This window comes from Budorcas taxicolor, chromosome 7, assembly GCF_023091745.1.
Source record: "Budorcas taxicolor isolate Tak-1 chromosome 7, Takin1.1, whole genome shotgun sequence".
NCBI lineage: Eukaryota > Metazoa > Chordata > Mammalia > Artiodactyla > Bovidae > Budorcas > Budorcas taxicolor.
In genome coordinates, this window is record NC_068916.1 from 13,959,680 (window position 1) to 13,975,562 (window position 15,883).

At 42.0% G+C, this 15,883-nt stretch overlaps 1 protein-coding gene across 1 annotated transcript; it reads right to left on the reverse strand.

Moving 5' to 3' along the window:
• Positions 1–6,849: 6,849 nt before the first annotated feature.
• LOC128050500 (olfactory receptor 7D2) lies at positions 6,850–10,917 on the reverse strand. Its single transcript, XM_052642755.1, has 2 exons — positions 10,877–10,917; positions 6,850–7,804 (listed from the first exon to the last, which is right to left on the reverse strand). The coding sequence occupies exon 2, from the start codon at positions 7,789–7,791 to the stop codon at positions 6,850–6,852; it is 942 nt and encodes a 313-aa protein (XP_052498715.1). The 5' UTR covers positions 7,792–7,804; positions 10,877–10,917.
• Between the last annotated feature and the right edge of the window lie 4,966 nt (positions 10,918–15,883).

The following is a 15,883-nucleotide window of genomic DNA, read 5'->3' on the forward strand; positions in this document are numbered from 1 at the left end:
CATGTGGCAGCAGTATGGATAATCCTGTCACACAAGCTAGTCTGTCAGCAGAGAGGTTTGACCTGAGACATCCTTGTCCCACCCAGAGCAGGGAATTAGCAGCAATTATTGACACAACAAATGAACCCTTCACCAATATAATTCCTAACCAACCCATTATACTAATAATTTCTAACTCCCCCAAAGAATTTGCCTTTAGTAAGTCTAAAACATCTCGTGCCTCTCAGATTGGGAGGCTGTAAACAATCACATGTGGCCGGACGAACCTACACAGGTGGGCTAGATAACCTTCAGAGGAGTCCATAAGCTGAAACACTCTTGTCACGCCCAAGAATTTTTATTGCCTTGGAGCTGCACGTTTACTCCTCCGAGAGAAACGGTTATGGAGGAGAGCATAAAACAGACTCTGGTTTTGGGGTAGATGCTCGGGAACAGGGGGTTTCCTGAGGCTTGATCATGCCTTTGCGTATGCCAAGCCTCCTTCCTCATGACCTTTGCCATGGGCGGAGTTCCTCACGCTGGCCCCCAGCAAAGGAGTAAGCGTCTTTTAATTTCATGGCTGCAATAACCATTTTCAGTGATTTTGGAGCCCCCCAAAATAAAGTCTGACACTGTTTCTACTGTTTCTCCATCTATTTCCCATGAAGTGATGGGACCAGATGCCATGATCTTCGTTTTCTGAATGTTGAGCTTTAAGCCAACTTTTTCACTCTCCTCTTTTACTTTCATCAAGAGGCTTTTTAGTTCCTCTTCACTTTCTGCCATAAGGGTGGTGTCATCTGCATATCTGAGGTTATTGATATTTCTCCTGGCAATCTTGATTCCAGCTTGTGCTTCTTCCAGCCCAGCGTTTCTCATGATACACTCTGCATATAAGTTAAATAAGCAGGGTGACAATATACAGCCTTGATGTACTCCTTTTCCCATTTGGAACCAGTGTGTTGTTCCATGTCCAGTTCTCACTGTTGCTTCTTGACCTGCATACAGATTTCTTAAGAGGCAGGTCAGGTGGTCTGGTATTCCCATCTCTCTCAGAATTTTCCACAGTTTATTGTGATCCACACCGTCAAAGGCTTTGGCATAGGCAATAAAGCAGAAATAGATGTTTTTCTGGAATTCTCTTGCTTTTTTCATGACCCAGCAGATGTTGGCAATGTGATCTCTGGTTCCTCTGCCTTTTTTAAAACCAGCTTGAACATCTGGAAGTTCACGGTTCATGTATTGCTGAAGCCTGGCTTGGAGAATTTTGAGCATTACTTTACTGGCGTGTGAGATGAATGCAATTGTGCAGTAGATTGAGCATTCTTTGGCATTGCCTTTCTTTGGGATTGAAATGAAAAGTGAGCTTTTCCAGTCCTGTGGCCACTGCTGAGTTTTCTAAATTCACTGGCATATTGAGTGCAGCACTTTTCACAGCATCATCTTTCAGGATTTGAAGTAGCTCAACTGGAATTCCATCACCTCCACTAGCTTTGTTCATAGTGATGCTTTCTAAGGCCCACTTGACTTCACATTCCAGGATGTCTGGCTCTAGGTGAGTGATCACATCATTGTGATTATCCGGGTTGTGAAGATCTTTTTTGTACAGTTCTTCTGTGCATTCTTGCCACCTCTTCTTAATATCTTCTGCTTCTCTTAGGTCCATACCATTTCTGTCCTTTATTGAGCCCATCTTTGCATGAAATGTTCCCTTGGTATCTCTAATTTTCTTGAAGAGATCTCTAGTCTTTCCCATTCTGTTGTTTTCCTCTATTTCTTTACATTGATCACCGAGGAAGGCTTTCTTATTTCTCTTCCTTATTCTTTGGAACTCTGCATTCAAATGGGAATATCTGTCCTTTTCTCCTTTGCTTCGCTTCTCTTCTTTTCACAGCTATTTGGGTGCAGCCAAAAAGTAAAAAAAAAAAAAAAAAGCAGTAGACAGGAGCACAAGCTTTCAAGAGTCACCACAGTAACAGGACAATGACATAGGGCATTCCCAGGCCCAAACAGGCATGAGGCAACTTGATACTGTGTGTCTGGAGAGTTAAGTTGGAAGTCAGGGGTAACTGAATGATGGGGATGTCAGGACCTTCACAGAGCCCTGTGGTCTGCTTTGTAGTCAGCCTAGTTGATGCCCTCTGTTCATTCAACTTATAAACCCTTTTAAAGCCCCTTCCTTTTTAAATTTTATGTTGGAGTATAGCTGATTAACAATGTAGTGATACTTTCAAGTGGACAGTGAAGGGATTCAGCCATACATATACAGGTTTCCATCCTCCTCCAAACTGCCCTCCCATCCAGGCTGCCACATGGCACTGAGAGGAGTTCCCTGGAGCATCTTCCATTTTTGATAATGTGATAAACAAGTCAGAGTAAGCCTCATGGGATTTCCTTGTGCTTGTACAATCCATTGAGGTTATCCAAGGAGACGAAGGATAAATAAACAGGTAAATAGAAAATAATACATATAGACAGTGATGTAATTATGTAAATAGATAATGATGTATATGATTTAAAATATTAATGAAGTAGGGCTATGGGCTAGAGTGAGCCTGAGGCTTCTCCGAGGAGGTGACATTTGGAACTAAGATGGAAATATTCAGAAAAGACCTGGAGCCAGGCAAAAGACAAGGGGGAAAAAGCATACTCGGCACTCTCGGGAGAGGAAAGCACATATGCAAAAGCCCCGAGACAGCAACTGGTTTGATATTTTTGTCGCAGGCCAGTGTTTCAGAAGCCAACATGGAAAATATGTGAGATGGGTATGGCCAAATTTTAGGGCCCTGGTCATTCAGAGCTTTATAGACCCATTTGAGAAGTTAGGGTTTAATCTTAGAGAGATGGGAAGACACTGCAATGCTTTGTAGCAAAAATGATGTGATATGATGTCCTTTTTTGATTTCTAAATTTTCTCTGGCTGCTGTGTAGAGACTGGGCTGTAGCTGGGCCGGAGTGGAATTAGGGAGACCAATGAAGAGACATGGAGACCATCTGGGGGAGTGATGGCAAAAATTATCATTACTGTTTAGGATATTTTTATTCTGATCAGTCTATCTGTCTCATATATTTTCAGTTAGTTTAATTCTCACCTGATCATCCCAAAGGGAGCACAAAAAATTTTCCAAGATTATGAAATGCCTTGTTGTTGTTTAATCGCTCGGTCATGCCCAACTCTTTTGTGACTCCAGAGACTGTAGCACGCCAGGCTCTACTGTCCTCCACTATCTCTCAGAGTTTGCTCAAATTCATGTCCATTGAGTCAGTGACACTGTCCAACCATCTCATGCTGACTGCCTTCTTCTCCTTTTGCCTTTAATTTTTTGCATCAGGGTCTGTTCCAATGAGTCGGCTCATCACGTCATCTGGCCAAAGTATTGGAGCTTCAACTTCAGTAACAGAGGAGGAAATGGCAACCCACTCCAGTGTTCTTGCCTAGAGAACTTATGAACAGTATGAAATGCCTAGGCCACAGGAAAATGCCAACCACTTAAAGAAAAAGATGGAAGTGCCAACTGGCCAACCTGTCACCCCATAGTAACCTTTCTCTTCTTCTAGGTCTGATATCAGGTTTTCATGATGGGAAACGATGCACCTTTTAAATTATTTATTATTTTATTTTTGGCTGTACTGGGTTTTTTTGTGTTTTTGGTTTTTTTTTTTTGCTGTGTGCGGACTTTTCCTAGTTGCAGCGAGCAGAGGCTACTCTCTAGTTGCGGTGTGCAGGCTTCTCATTTCAGTGGCTTCTCTTATTGTAAATCACAGACTCTGTGACACACAGGCTTCAGTAGCTGTAGCACGTGAGCTCAGTAGTTGTGGCTTTTGAGCTCAGTAGTGTGGTGCATGGTCTTACTTGCCCCTTGGCATGTGGGATCTTCCCAGATCAAGTATTGAACCCGTGTCCCCTGCATTGGCAGATGGATTCTTAACCATTGGACCATGAGGGAAGTCCACAATGCGTCTTTAGAGGTCCATTGGATTTGTGTGGGTCTGGATGTCCATGGGGTGAATGGGAAGGACTGCTGGGAGCAGTATTTCCTCATCGTCAAGACAAACAGGACAGCTGGGACAGACAGATGCTAGGGTAACAATATGCAAGATTTCTGCTCCGAGGACTGCAGTTTGTGTTCTTTGTTTTGACAGGGGTCCCAGGAGTCTCCCTTAGAGTTTTGCTTTTCTCCCACATCTATTTGAGCTCCCATAGGCATCTCAGCTATGAGCAGCAAATGGGTGCCTCTCAATTGTCCTCTAAGTGTTCCACAAAGATGGTGAAGGTGATAATTAGAATGAAGACAAGAAGGACAGCAACTGTGTTATGAACCTTTGTGGAGGGCATCCTGTGTCCCAAGTCAGAGCTTATATAGCTTGTTTCATTTCATCTGCATAATCACCCTCAAAATCTAGGTGCATGCTCTGTTATTATTATTGTTAAACTTTTTATTGGAGTATAGTTATTTACAATGTTGTGTTGATTTCTGCTGTGCAGCAAAATGATTCAACTATACATATACATATATCCACTCTTTTAGATTTCTTTCTCATTTAGGTCCACAGAGCACTGAGTAGAGTTCTCTGTGCTTTGCAGTAGGTTCTCTATTTTAAACAGAATATCAGTAGTATGTATCAATACCAATCTCCCAATTCATCCTACCCCTTCTCCCCTTGATATCCATAAGTTTGTTCTGTGATTATCTCTGCTCTGAAAATAACTTCACTTTTTAAAAGATTCCATGTATAAGTGACATTGTGATCCTGTTTTTCTGCTTTATTATTATTTTATAGAAGAGAGAAGGAGCTAAGAATTTTTATGTAATTTGTACCAGTCATGAAGTAGAAAGGTGTGAAGCCAAGTTTAAATCATGCCGTCTGACTCCCAGCACAGGGCAATACTGAATGGTATTCTCCCTGTGTCAACTAGACATTTCACTTCCTGGACACTCCAGGAAGAGATTGCCTGCTCACTCTGCTTTACCTTTTGGGGTTCCTGGGAGACCACAGTGGGGAGCAGTGGATGGTGCCTGATGCATCAACTAAAGAGGAATTGCTGTGATCACAGGCAGAGAGCATAGGAAGAGTTGTTGTTCAGTTGACAAAAATTGAGTTTTTCATGGATGGGAAAATGTTCTTGTTTATTTTGTGAGCAAGAATCCTAGTCATTTTATAGCTGACAAAAGTTAGAAATGTATATCTGTTTTTAAAAAAGTTTTACAACTTCTGTAGGCGGTAAACCCATGTTCATAGCAGCATTATTCAAAGTAGCCAAAAGATGGAAGGAACACAACTGTCCGTAAACATATGAATGGACAAAGAAAATGTGTAACGTACATACCATAGATATTCATTGGAAGGACTGATGCTGAAACTTCAATACTTTGGCCACCAGATGCAAAGAGCCAGTTCATTGGAAAAGACCTTGATGCTGGGAAAGATTGAAGGCAGGAGGAGAAAGGGGCGACAGAGAATGGAATAGTTGGATGGTATCATTGACTCAATGGAGTCAATGAGCAAATTCTGGGAGACAGTGAAGGACAGGGAAGCCTGGCATGCTGCAGTCCACGGGGTCACAAGGAGTCAGACATGACTGAGTAACTGAACAACAACAACACACACACACACACAACTTTATTTTCTTGTTGAGATTCCATTTCACTTTCATAGTATTGAAACGGTTGTATTGCAGTGTCTGTGTCTTGAATGTCATCTAGTTGGTACAACTATTTGGTGTTTGTGTATATCCCATTTTATGTGTGTGTGTGTGTGTGTGTGTGTGTGTGTGTGTGTGTGTGTGTTGTTGGCTGTTAGAATCTCAACTGTCTCACCTTTAAAATGGGAATAGATTTATTCCTATTGGTAAGATTACATGAGATAACAGAGAGCAGTTAGCATAGGCTTATCATAAAATAAGCACTCAAACATCAGTTATATTTTCATATGTATTCAATCATACTTTATCCAATTTAAAAAACACTGATGGTAGTACAAACATATATACAACACAAATCCACAATCAAACACATAGAAATAAAGTGAACAATCAGGAGTTTAAACATGCTATGCCAACATTGGAGATAACAAAGCTATAGTAAATTTCAAATCGAAGTTTTGAACTCACCAGTGTGGAAGTAAGAAGACCAAAGACATAATTTTTTGGATAGCAGATGGGGCAGAAATTACTGGGAGATTGTTTGAATGTGGCTTAAAACCTAGAAGAGGGAATTCCCTGGTGGTCCAGTGGTTGGGACTCAGCACTTTCACTGCCATGGCTCAGGTTCAATCCCTGGTCAGGGAACTAAGATCCTGTAGGCCATGAGACACAGCCAAAAATAAATAAATAAATAAAAACCAGGAGAGGAAAAAAAAAATCACAAATCTTACAGGATTGGGTGAAAGAAAAGAAGATGATTTGAGACATGCAAGAGTAATTCTTTCCTTTTTTGCTGGCTGTGCTGGGTCTTATTTGCTGCATGTGAGCTTTTCTCTAGTTGCAGCAAGCGGAGGCTCCTCCCTAGTCGCAGTGCTCAGGCTTCTCTTGTTTTGGAGCACAGGCTCTAGGGCATCTGGGCTTGAAAGTAGTTATGATGCCTGGGCTTAGTTGCCCCATGGCATGTGTGATCTTAGTTCCTGGGCCAAGAATTAAACCCATGTCCCCTGCATTGCAAGGTGGATTCTTAACCACTGGTCCACCAGGGAAGTTCCAAGAGTAAGAATGTCATTACCGACTCAATGAACATGAGTTTGAGCAAACTCTGGGAGATAGTGGAGGACAGGTAGGTCTGGTGTGCTGCAGTCCATGAGGCTGCAGAGTCGGATAGGACTTAACGACTGAACAACAGCAACCCACAGAACCTGTTAGTCTTGAAGCCATCGGAATTATCGCAAACAAGAGGTTGTTCTGTTGAGGAGCCTTCTGAGGGTTCCCTTCACATCCTTGTTCCTCAGGCTGTAGATGAAGGGGTTCAACATGGGGGTCACCACGCTGTACATCACAGAGGCCACTGAGACTTTCTGGGGGGAGTGAGTCACTGCAGAAGTGAAATGGACCCCCACCCCTGTCCCATAAAATAAAGAAACAACTGAGAGGTGAGACCCACAGGTGGAAAATGCTTTTTGCTTTCCCCCAGATGAGGACATCTTCCTTATGGATAAAGCAATTCGTGAGTAGGAGAAAAGAATCCCGATGAGGGGGAAAACACCCAGCACACCAGTCATAAAATATATCAAAGTCCAGTTCAGGAAGGTATCAGAGCAGGCCAATTCAAGAATGTGTGTCAGTTCACAGAAGAAATGTGGAATTTCAAGATCTCTACAGAAGGTCAGGTGCTTCATCAGACAAATGTGAAGGAGGGATGTCAGGACACCAATGAGCCAGGTAATAAAAACCAGCCAACTACAGAGGTGTGGGTTCATGATGACCGTGTAGTGCAGGGGATGACAGATGGCCACAAATCGGTCATAGGCCATGGCAGTCAGGAGCAGAGTGTCCAGGATAGGAAAAAGCATGGAAAAATACACCTGAGTGAGGCAGTCCATGTAGGAGATGGCTTTGTTCTCTGTGCGGATGCTCAGTAGCATCTTGGGGACTATGCTGGTGCTGAAACAGATGTCAACCAAGGACAGGTTTGAGAGGAAGAAGTACATGGGGGTGTGGAGGTGGGAGTCAAAAATGATAGCCAAGATGATGAGCAGGTTGCCAAGCACAGTGACCAAGTACATGGACAGGAACAGCCCAAATATGAGGGGCTGCAGTTCTGGGTCCTCAGAGAACCCAAGGAGGATAAACTCTGAAACTCCTGTTCTGTTTCCTGCTTCCATGTAGCTGATATATCTATGAAGGAAGAGACAAGAGCAGCAGGAATTAGCAGCAATCTGGCATCCTCCACATATTAGAAATATTGACCATGCCTTTCACTCAAGTTTTAATGTTTATGAAGTGTGCCATTTTGTCTAAGCATTGGAGCTTTGTTCACTCAAAAGTAAAAACCTGTTTTTATCTTATATCTTATCCTAATTTCTTGTATTAAGTATCCGTTTTATGACAACAAAATGAAAATAGAATCCTATAAAATGGAATCTGGCATTCCTGACCACTTATCTGAAGGATCTGTTTTATAACAACCCTGTCAGATGGTTATGGATCTTTACAATGGGGACAAATCAACACAATGGAAATAATGTTGTTTCTGTGGGATTGAAATCCTGCACATTTGGGATCCTGCCAAAAGTGCAGGACTTCAGCCTAAAGACTAGGGGCTTCCCTGTGGCTCAGTGGTAAAGAATCCGCCTGCCAATACAGGAGACATGGGTTTGATTCCTGGTCTGGGACGATCCCACATGCTGCAGAGCAACTAAGCTCCAGCACCACAACTACTGAGCCTGTGCTCTAGACCCCAGGAGCTGCAACTACTGAAACCTGGGTATCCTAGAGCCCATGCTCTGCAACAAGAGAAGCCACTGCAAGGAGAAGCCCGTGCACTGCAACTAGAGAGTAGCCCCAGCTCACCCTAACAGAAAAGCCTGCACATAGCAACAAAGCCCCAGCACAACCAGAAATAAAAAATACAAAGACTAGGGAACATCAGACAAACTCAAGTTGAAGGACATTTTACACCATGTCTGACCTGCCCCTTTCAAAAATGTAGATGCCAACAAATTCAAATAAATTCCAGCAATTGTTCTGGATTAAAGGAGATTAAAGAGACATGTCAGCTGAATGTAATCACAGATGTTCTTTTGCTGTAGATGAAATTATTAGGACAACTGTCGACATAGACATGAGTTCTGTAAATTTAATAACAGTATATAAATGTTAATTTCATTATTTTGATAATTGGGCTATGGCTGTGTGAGGCAATGCCCTTGTTTCTAGCGAATTTTGAAGACTTAGAGATAAAGAGATCCCATATGTACAGTTCTATTTTCTCTTAAGCGCTTCTGAAAAATTTCACCAAGAGACACAGGCACACGCACACACTTACAAAAGGAAGGAGGAAAAGTGGATTAAAAAAAAGTAAAGATGGTAAAGTGTTAAAATTGGGGAGATCCAATAGAAGATATACATAGGAACTATTTGTTCTTTTAACTTTTCTCTAAATCTGAAATGAGGTTAAAATCAAAAGTTAAAAAGTATCCCCTTCACATTATGCCCAGTAGTACAGGGCAGAAAAACAAGAAGAAAACCCTTTGTGAGATGCTGTCAGAAGAGTTAGACTCCCTCGTAGCTCAGATGGTAAAGAATCTACCTGCAATGCAGGAGACTAGGGTTCAATCTCAGTGGGGAAGATCCCCTAAAGAAGGGAATGGAATGGCAACCCACTCCAGTATTCTTGCCTGGAGAATTCCATGGACAGAGGAGCCTGTCAGGCTACAGTCCAAGGGGTTGCAAACAGTCAGACACAACTGAGCTACTAACACTTTCACTTTTCAAAGAGCACTGCAGCTGGGGTCACCACTCACAGATTTTGGAGCTCACAGTCACACTCTCCTAGAAACCTCAGCCTGAGGAACTTAATCTAAAATGGTTCCCGATGAACAGTACCCTAGGTCCCAAGCAGAAGCAAACACATCTGCTCTGGAAAGTGCTTTCATCCCAGGATCTTCTCCTCAATGTCAAGAAGGGAGATGGTTTTGCAGTCTCCAGAAGGGAGAAGGTCTGCAGTTTTTCTTTCTTTTAACACTTTTTCCAGGTTTTCCTGTACACGTTGCTCCTCCCAACCTCCCAGTCTTATTTAGCATCAAGCCAGCCTTTCACTCTCAAAGCCCCAACATGTTTGCCTTTAGGAGTCTTAAAAATGCTAGAATTCTTCTCCCAGCTACGCCTGTGGAAGTCCTGCCCTCTCTGATGAGATCCTCCTCCCTGCTTTAGTCATCTTGTGGTGACTCCTGTCCTCATCTCTCAGATGAATCCTCCCTGCTCACCAACTGCAGTTCACTAGTCCATGCCTTTAAAACCCTTTCTATTTTTCTCCATTAAACAAATCATAGTTATGTTTTTGCATTTACTTATGGAACTAATTGAGCTGTTCCTCTTACTGAATCATAAATCACACAAGTTCAGATAACACGTTACTCACCTTTGTATCCTCAGTGCTGTGTTATCAAAGAATATGGAAAACTGAATGAAGGTTGAAAACAAATATCATTATATGTAACAGAAATGAGAAATCTACAAGTTAACCTCACATTGACTGTAGATGCACCAAGGTAAAAAAGGAGTAGTATGAAGTTATCTGATAAAAACCACCACAATACTGTAAAGTAATTACCCTCCAATTAAAATAAATACATTAAAAATTAATCTGAAAAAATCCAACATAGCCCATTATGAATTAATATCCATCTGAGGAGTGCAAAAAATATTCAATATTAGTAAGTCAGATAACAATGTATTTATGTCAATAGATCAATGCATAAAATAATGATAAGTTTCAAACCAAGTTTCATTTAACAAAATTTAAGTCATTGATGGGGAGGGAACAGAGCAAAACGTCAGTCACCTAAGAACAGAAGAGTACTGCCCACAGATGATAAAGTACAACTATGTTAATTGAGTGTGCAAGAAAGTGAAAGCGTTAGTCACTCAGTCATGTCTAACTCTTTGAGACCCCATGGACCATAGTCCACCAAGCTCCTCTGTCCTTGGAATTCTCCAGGCAGGAATACTGGAGTGGGTTGCTGTCCCTTCTCCAGAGGATCTTCCTTACCCAGGGATCGAAACTGGGTCTCCTGTATTGCAGGCAGATTCTTTACTGTTTGAGCCACCACGGAAGTTTGAGAGTCATTAAAACTTAAAAAAACCAAAACCAACCAATAAAATGCAGGAAGGGGAAATTGTGCCAACTGTTATAACTATTTAACATTGTCTCTATTAATTCAGAAGAAACACCATAAAAAAGTAAACAAGATATAATATTAGGAAATCAAAACAAAATTGGTCACTATCAGTTGCTGATATGATTGCCTACTTGAGACACCAAAGAAGGTCAATTTAAATAAAATTTGAACTAATCAGTGTCATCAGCTTTCTTGGATTTGCAAATAATCATTACAAAAGATAAGAGAAAAAGAGTGACTGTTCATAATTGCAGTGACATATAGGCACACCTGGCACAGAAAGGGGGTTTGATGCATGTTTGTTAAACCAAAGAGTGTATGCTGCTGCTGCTATTTAGTCGCTCAGTCATGGCCGACTCTTTGAGACCCCTTGGGCAGTAACCTGTCAGACTCCTCTGCCCATGGGATTTCCCAGGCAAGAATACTGGAGTGGGTTACCATTCCCTTCTCCAGGGGATCTTCCCAACCCAGGGATTGAATGCAGGTCTCCTGTGTCTCCTGCATTGGGATTCTTTACCACTGAGCTATGTGGGAAGCCCTAAAGAGTATACCCAACCTAGTAGAAAGCAAGTGACCATGGGGGTGAGGTAGAGAAGCAGATATTTGCTGAAGCAGAGATTCTTCAATGAGAGCCTGCATCAGAATCACCTGGAGGGCTTGTTAAAATGGACTGTTGGGTCCCTTCCCATGAGTTCCTGACGTTATGATTGAGCAGGGTCTGAGAATCTGCATTTCTGTCATATTCCTGGGGATATTCTGCTCCTCCAGGAGCCCCACTTTCAGAGCTACTGTGAGTGAAAGTCACAACTCCATGGTCTATACGGTCATGGAATTCTCCAGGCCAGAATTCTGGAGTGGGTAGCCTTTTCCTTCTCCAGGGGATCTTTGTAACCCCAAGATCAAACCCAGGGATCGAACCCAGGGATCGAACCCAGGTCTCCCGCATTTAGGTGGATTCTTTACCAGCTAAGCCATAAGGGCTTCCCTGGTGGCTCAGAGGGTAAAGCATCTGCCTGCAATGCAGGAGACCCGGGTTCGATCCCTGGGTCAGGAAGATCCCCTGGAGAAGGAAATGGCAACCCACTCCAGTACTCTTGCCTGGAAAATTCCATGGATGGAGGAGCCAGGTGGGCTACAGTCCATGGGGTTGCAGAGTCGGACGGGACTGAGCGACTTCACTTCACTTTAAGCCACAAGGGAAGCCCAAGAATACTGGAATAGGTAGCCTATCCCTTCTCCAGCAGATCTTCCTGACCCAAGGATCAAACCAGGGTCTTCTGCATTGCAGGCAAATTCTTTACCAACTGAGCTATCAGGGAAGCCTGAGAGCTACCGTAGAAGAGAAGAATAAGAAAGGTATTAGCAGGTGGATTGAAAACACTTATTACGTCTGAGAGAGTGGCAATTCTTGATTCTGAGAAAGTCACTAGTTTCTATAGGGGCTGAGGCAGACGGAAAACAATTGTAATGGAATCAAAAAAGACATAAACAGCCAGGAAAATAAATTCTAAAAATTTAACAGGAAACCATCTTGTGTTATCTATTTTGTTACCTCCTTCTGGGAACCACCACTGTTTTGATTCTCCTTTTTATACACAGCACTCACTCATACAGCATGATCCCCTTGGCTGGGATTGCTCAACAAAATGCTTGTGCAGCCTCTTCGTCTCTGTCTCTTGGATGCTGAAGACAGATTCTCCCAGGGAGATGGAACCTGTCACAAAGCCATGACTGTGGGAGTTACCCGTGTGGTCTCCTCCTGGTCAGGCATCACTGAACTAGGGTGAGGCTGCTAGGGAGGTATTTACAGTTTCTCCAGCCCCAGGGGGAAGAATTCTCACCACTCATCATTAAAGAAATTGTTCCTCTGGTGCTGTGCTCTTCAAGTTATTCAGCTCCCTTTGGGTGGAGAGGAAATGGCAGAACAGAATGGTGTGTGCTCCAGGAAGGCAGCTTTGGGGCTAGATGGATCTCTCTCCCATTACCACCCTCTTCCTTCCTGGAAAATCTTTCATAATTTTTGATTTGGCTTCGAAGTAAAGAAGTTCCCCGTCAGGAATGTGTCTCTGATGTAAAGACTGATCTCCCTGTAGACACACCACTTAGGGTCACAAAGTAATACAGAAGAAAACAGACATATCTGTCTCAGTGAATTCCTCATGACATTGGATATTTGTTATGTAGACAAGAGTCAGGTTTCAAGACAGGGTCATCAACTGTGTTAAATGATGCTATGGAGGTCAAGAAACAAAGGCTGAATGATAGCCTGTAGATTTAGTGACATGGAAACAGTGGAAAGAGCAATTTTGGTAGAGTGCTGGGGAGGGGTCTATTTGCAGAGCTTGGGAGTGATGTGGCAATGAGGAATTTGACCCTGTGAGTTTAAAACATTCTGCCAAGAATTTTGGTGGTAAAGGGAAAGAAAGAGACAATTGTTTCATATGGTGTTTTTTTTTTTTTTCCATTTCAGAGTTGAGAAAGTATTTAGATGGCAAAAGAAATGCTTCACTTGACTGTAGCAAATTAAATTGGTACTGTGTCATTTAATGAAAATGATATCTGATATATTTCTAAGTGAATGAATCATTTATTTTATAAATTATTCTTAGTTTTAAGTTATCAGTTCAGTTCAGTCGCTCAAAGAGTCATGTCTGACTCTTTGCAACCCCATGAATCGCAGCACACCAGGCACCAACTCTCGGAGTTCACTAAGTAATCAGTCATCTTTAATTAGTTGATAATAAAACTAGAACAGTGAAATTAAAGATGTGGTGTCATCACAAGTTTCGTGGGTTAAAGTAACCTCCCATCACCAAGAATAACATCATTGAATTATCAGTTTTCTACTATGTATTGGGTTTTAAGATCTTTATTCTGTAAGATTTTAATGGAAAAACCTGAATGAACATATTGGCCAACCCAATATATATCACTTGACAAAGATATGTAAACTCAATGGTATAACCCAAGAGCCACTGGAACTATAAATACAAGATGTCAATATTCAGAATGGGAGAAAATAATAGCAAATGGAGCAACTGACAAAGAACTAATCTCAAGAATATACAAGCAACTCCTGCAGCTCAATTCCAAAAAAATAAAAATGACCCAATCAAAAAATGGGCCAAAGAACTAAATAGACATTTCTCCAAAGAAGACATACAGATGGCTAACAAACACATGAAAAGATGCTCAACGTCACTCACTATCAGAGAAATACAAATCAAAACCACATTGAGGTACCATTTCATGCCAGTCAGAATGGCTGAGATCCAAAAGTCTACAAGCAATAAATTCTGGAGGGGTGTGGAGAAAATGGAACCCTCTTACACTGTTGGTGGGAATGCAAACTAGGACAGCCACTATGGAGAACAGTGTGGAGATGCCTTAAAAAACTGGAAATAGAACTGCCTTATGACCCAGCAATCCCACTGCTGGGTGTACACACCAAGGAAACCAGAATTGAAAGAGACAAATGTACACCAATGTTCATCTCAGCACTGTTTATAATACCCAGGACATGGAAGCAACCTAGATGTCCATCAGCAGATGAATGGATAAGAAAGCTGTGGTACATATACACAATGGAGTATTACTCAGCCATTAAAGAGAATACATTTGAATCAGTTCTAATGAGGTCGATGAAACTGGAGCCTATCATACAGAGTGAAGTAAGCCAGAAAGAAAAACACCAATATAGTATACTAACGCATATATATGGAATTTAGAAAGATGGTAACGATAACCCTGTATATGAGACAGCAAAAGAGACACAGACGTATAGAACAGTCTTTTGGACTCTGTGGGAGAGGGAGAGGGTGGGATGATTTGGGAGAATGGCATTGAAATATGTATAATATCATATATGAAACGAGTTGCCAGTCTAGGTTCGATGCATAATACTGGATGCTTGGGGCTGGTGCACTGAGATGCCCCAGAGGGATGGTATGGGGAGGGAGGAGGGAGGGGGGTTCAGGATGGGGAACACGTGTATACCTGTGGCGGATTCGTGTTGATGTATGGCAAAACCAATACAATATTGTAAAGTAATTAACCTCAAATTAAAATGAATAAATTTATGTTAAAAAATATTATGTAGGGAATTTCTTCATTCCTTTCAATAAATAGTTTTAGACAGCAACAATTCCATTATGGCAAAGATATTTTTGCCATCACTGTATTTTTTTGTTTTGTTTTAAAATTTATTTTGGCTTTGGTTCTGCTGGGTCTTCATTGCTTTGGTGAGCAGGCCACTCTCTAGTTTCAGTGGTGCTCAGGCTTCTCACTGAGGTGGCTTCTCTTGCTGCAGAACATGGACTCCAGGGCACGTGGGCTTCAGTGGCTGTGGCATACAGGCTTTGTTGCCCCAAGGCATGTCGGATCTTCCTGGACTGGAAATTGAGCTAGTACCCCCGCATTAGCAGGCAAATTCTTATTTTCTTAATTATTTTATTTTATTTTTTATTTTTTTAAGCAGGCAAATTCTTAACCACTGGGCCACCAGTGAAGTCCCATACTTATTTTCTAAACTAGAAAAACAACTGTACTATAATTAAAATAATAATTTCAGTGTAATTACCAACTACAGTGTACATGGTATCACTGTAACTTGTACTCTATATTTATATAAAGACATTGTAATGTTACATTATTGCATTAAAAAATCATTCATGGAGTGTGTAGCCCTTCACTACTAGTGAGTGAAATAACCAGCCAGAAAACACCTGTCAGGAGGTGGTTCAGTTCAGTTCAGTCGCTCAGTTGTGTCCGAATCTTTGTGACCCCATGAATCACAGCACGCCAGGCCTCCCTGTCCATCACCATCTCCCGGAGTTCACTCAGACTCACGTCCATCGAGTCCGTGATGCCATCCAGCCATCTCATCCTCGGTCGTCCCCTTCTCCTCCTGTCCCCAATCCCTCCCAGCATCAGAGTCTTTTCCAATGAGTCAACACTTCCCATGAGGTGGCCAAAGTACTGGAGTTTCAGCTTTAGCATCATTCCTTCCAAAGAAATCCCAGGGTTGGTCTCCTTCAGAATGGACTGGTTGGATCTCCTTGCAGTCCAAGGGACT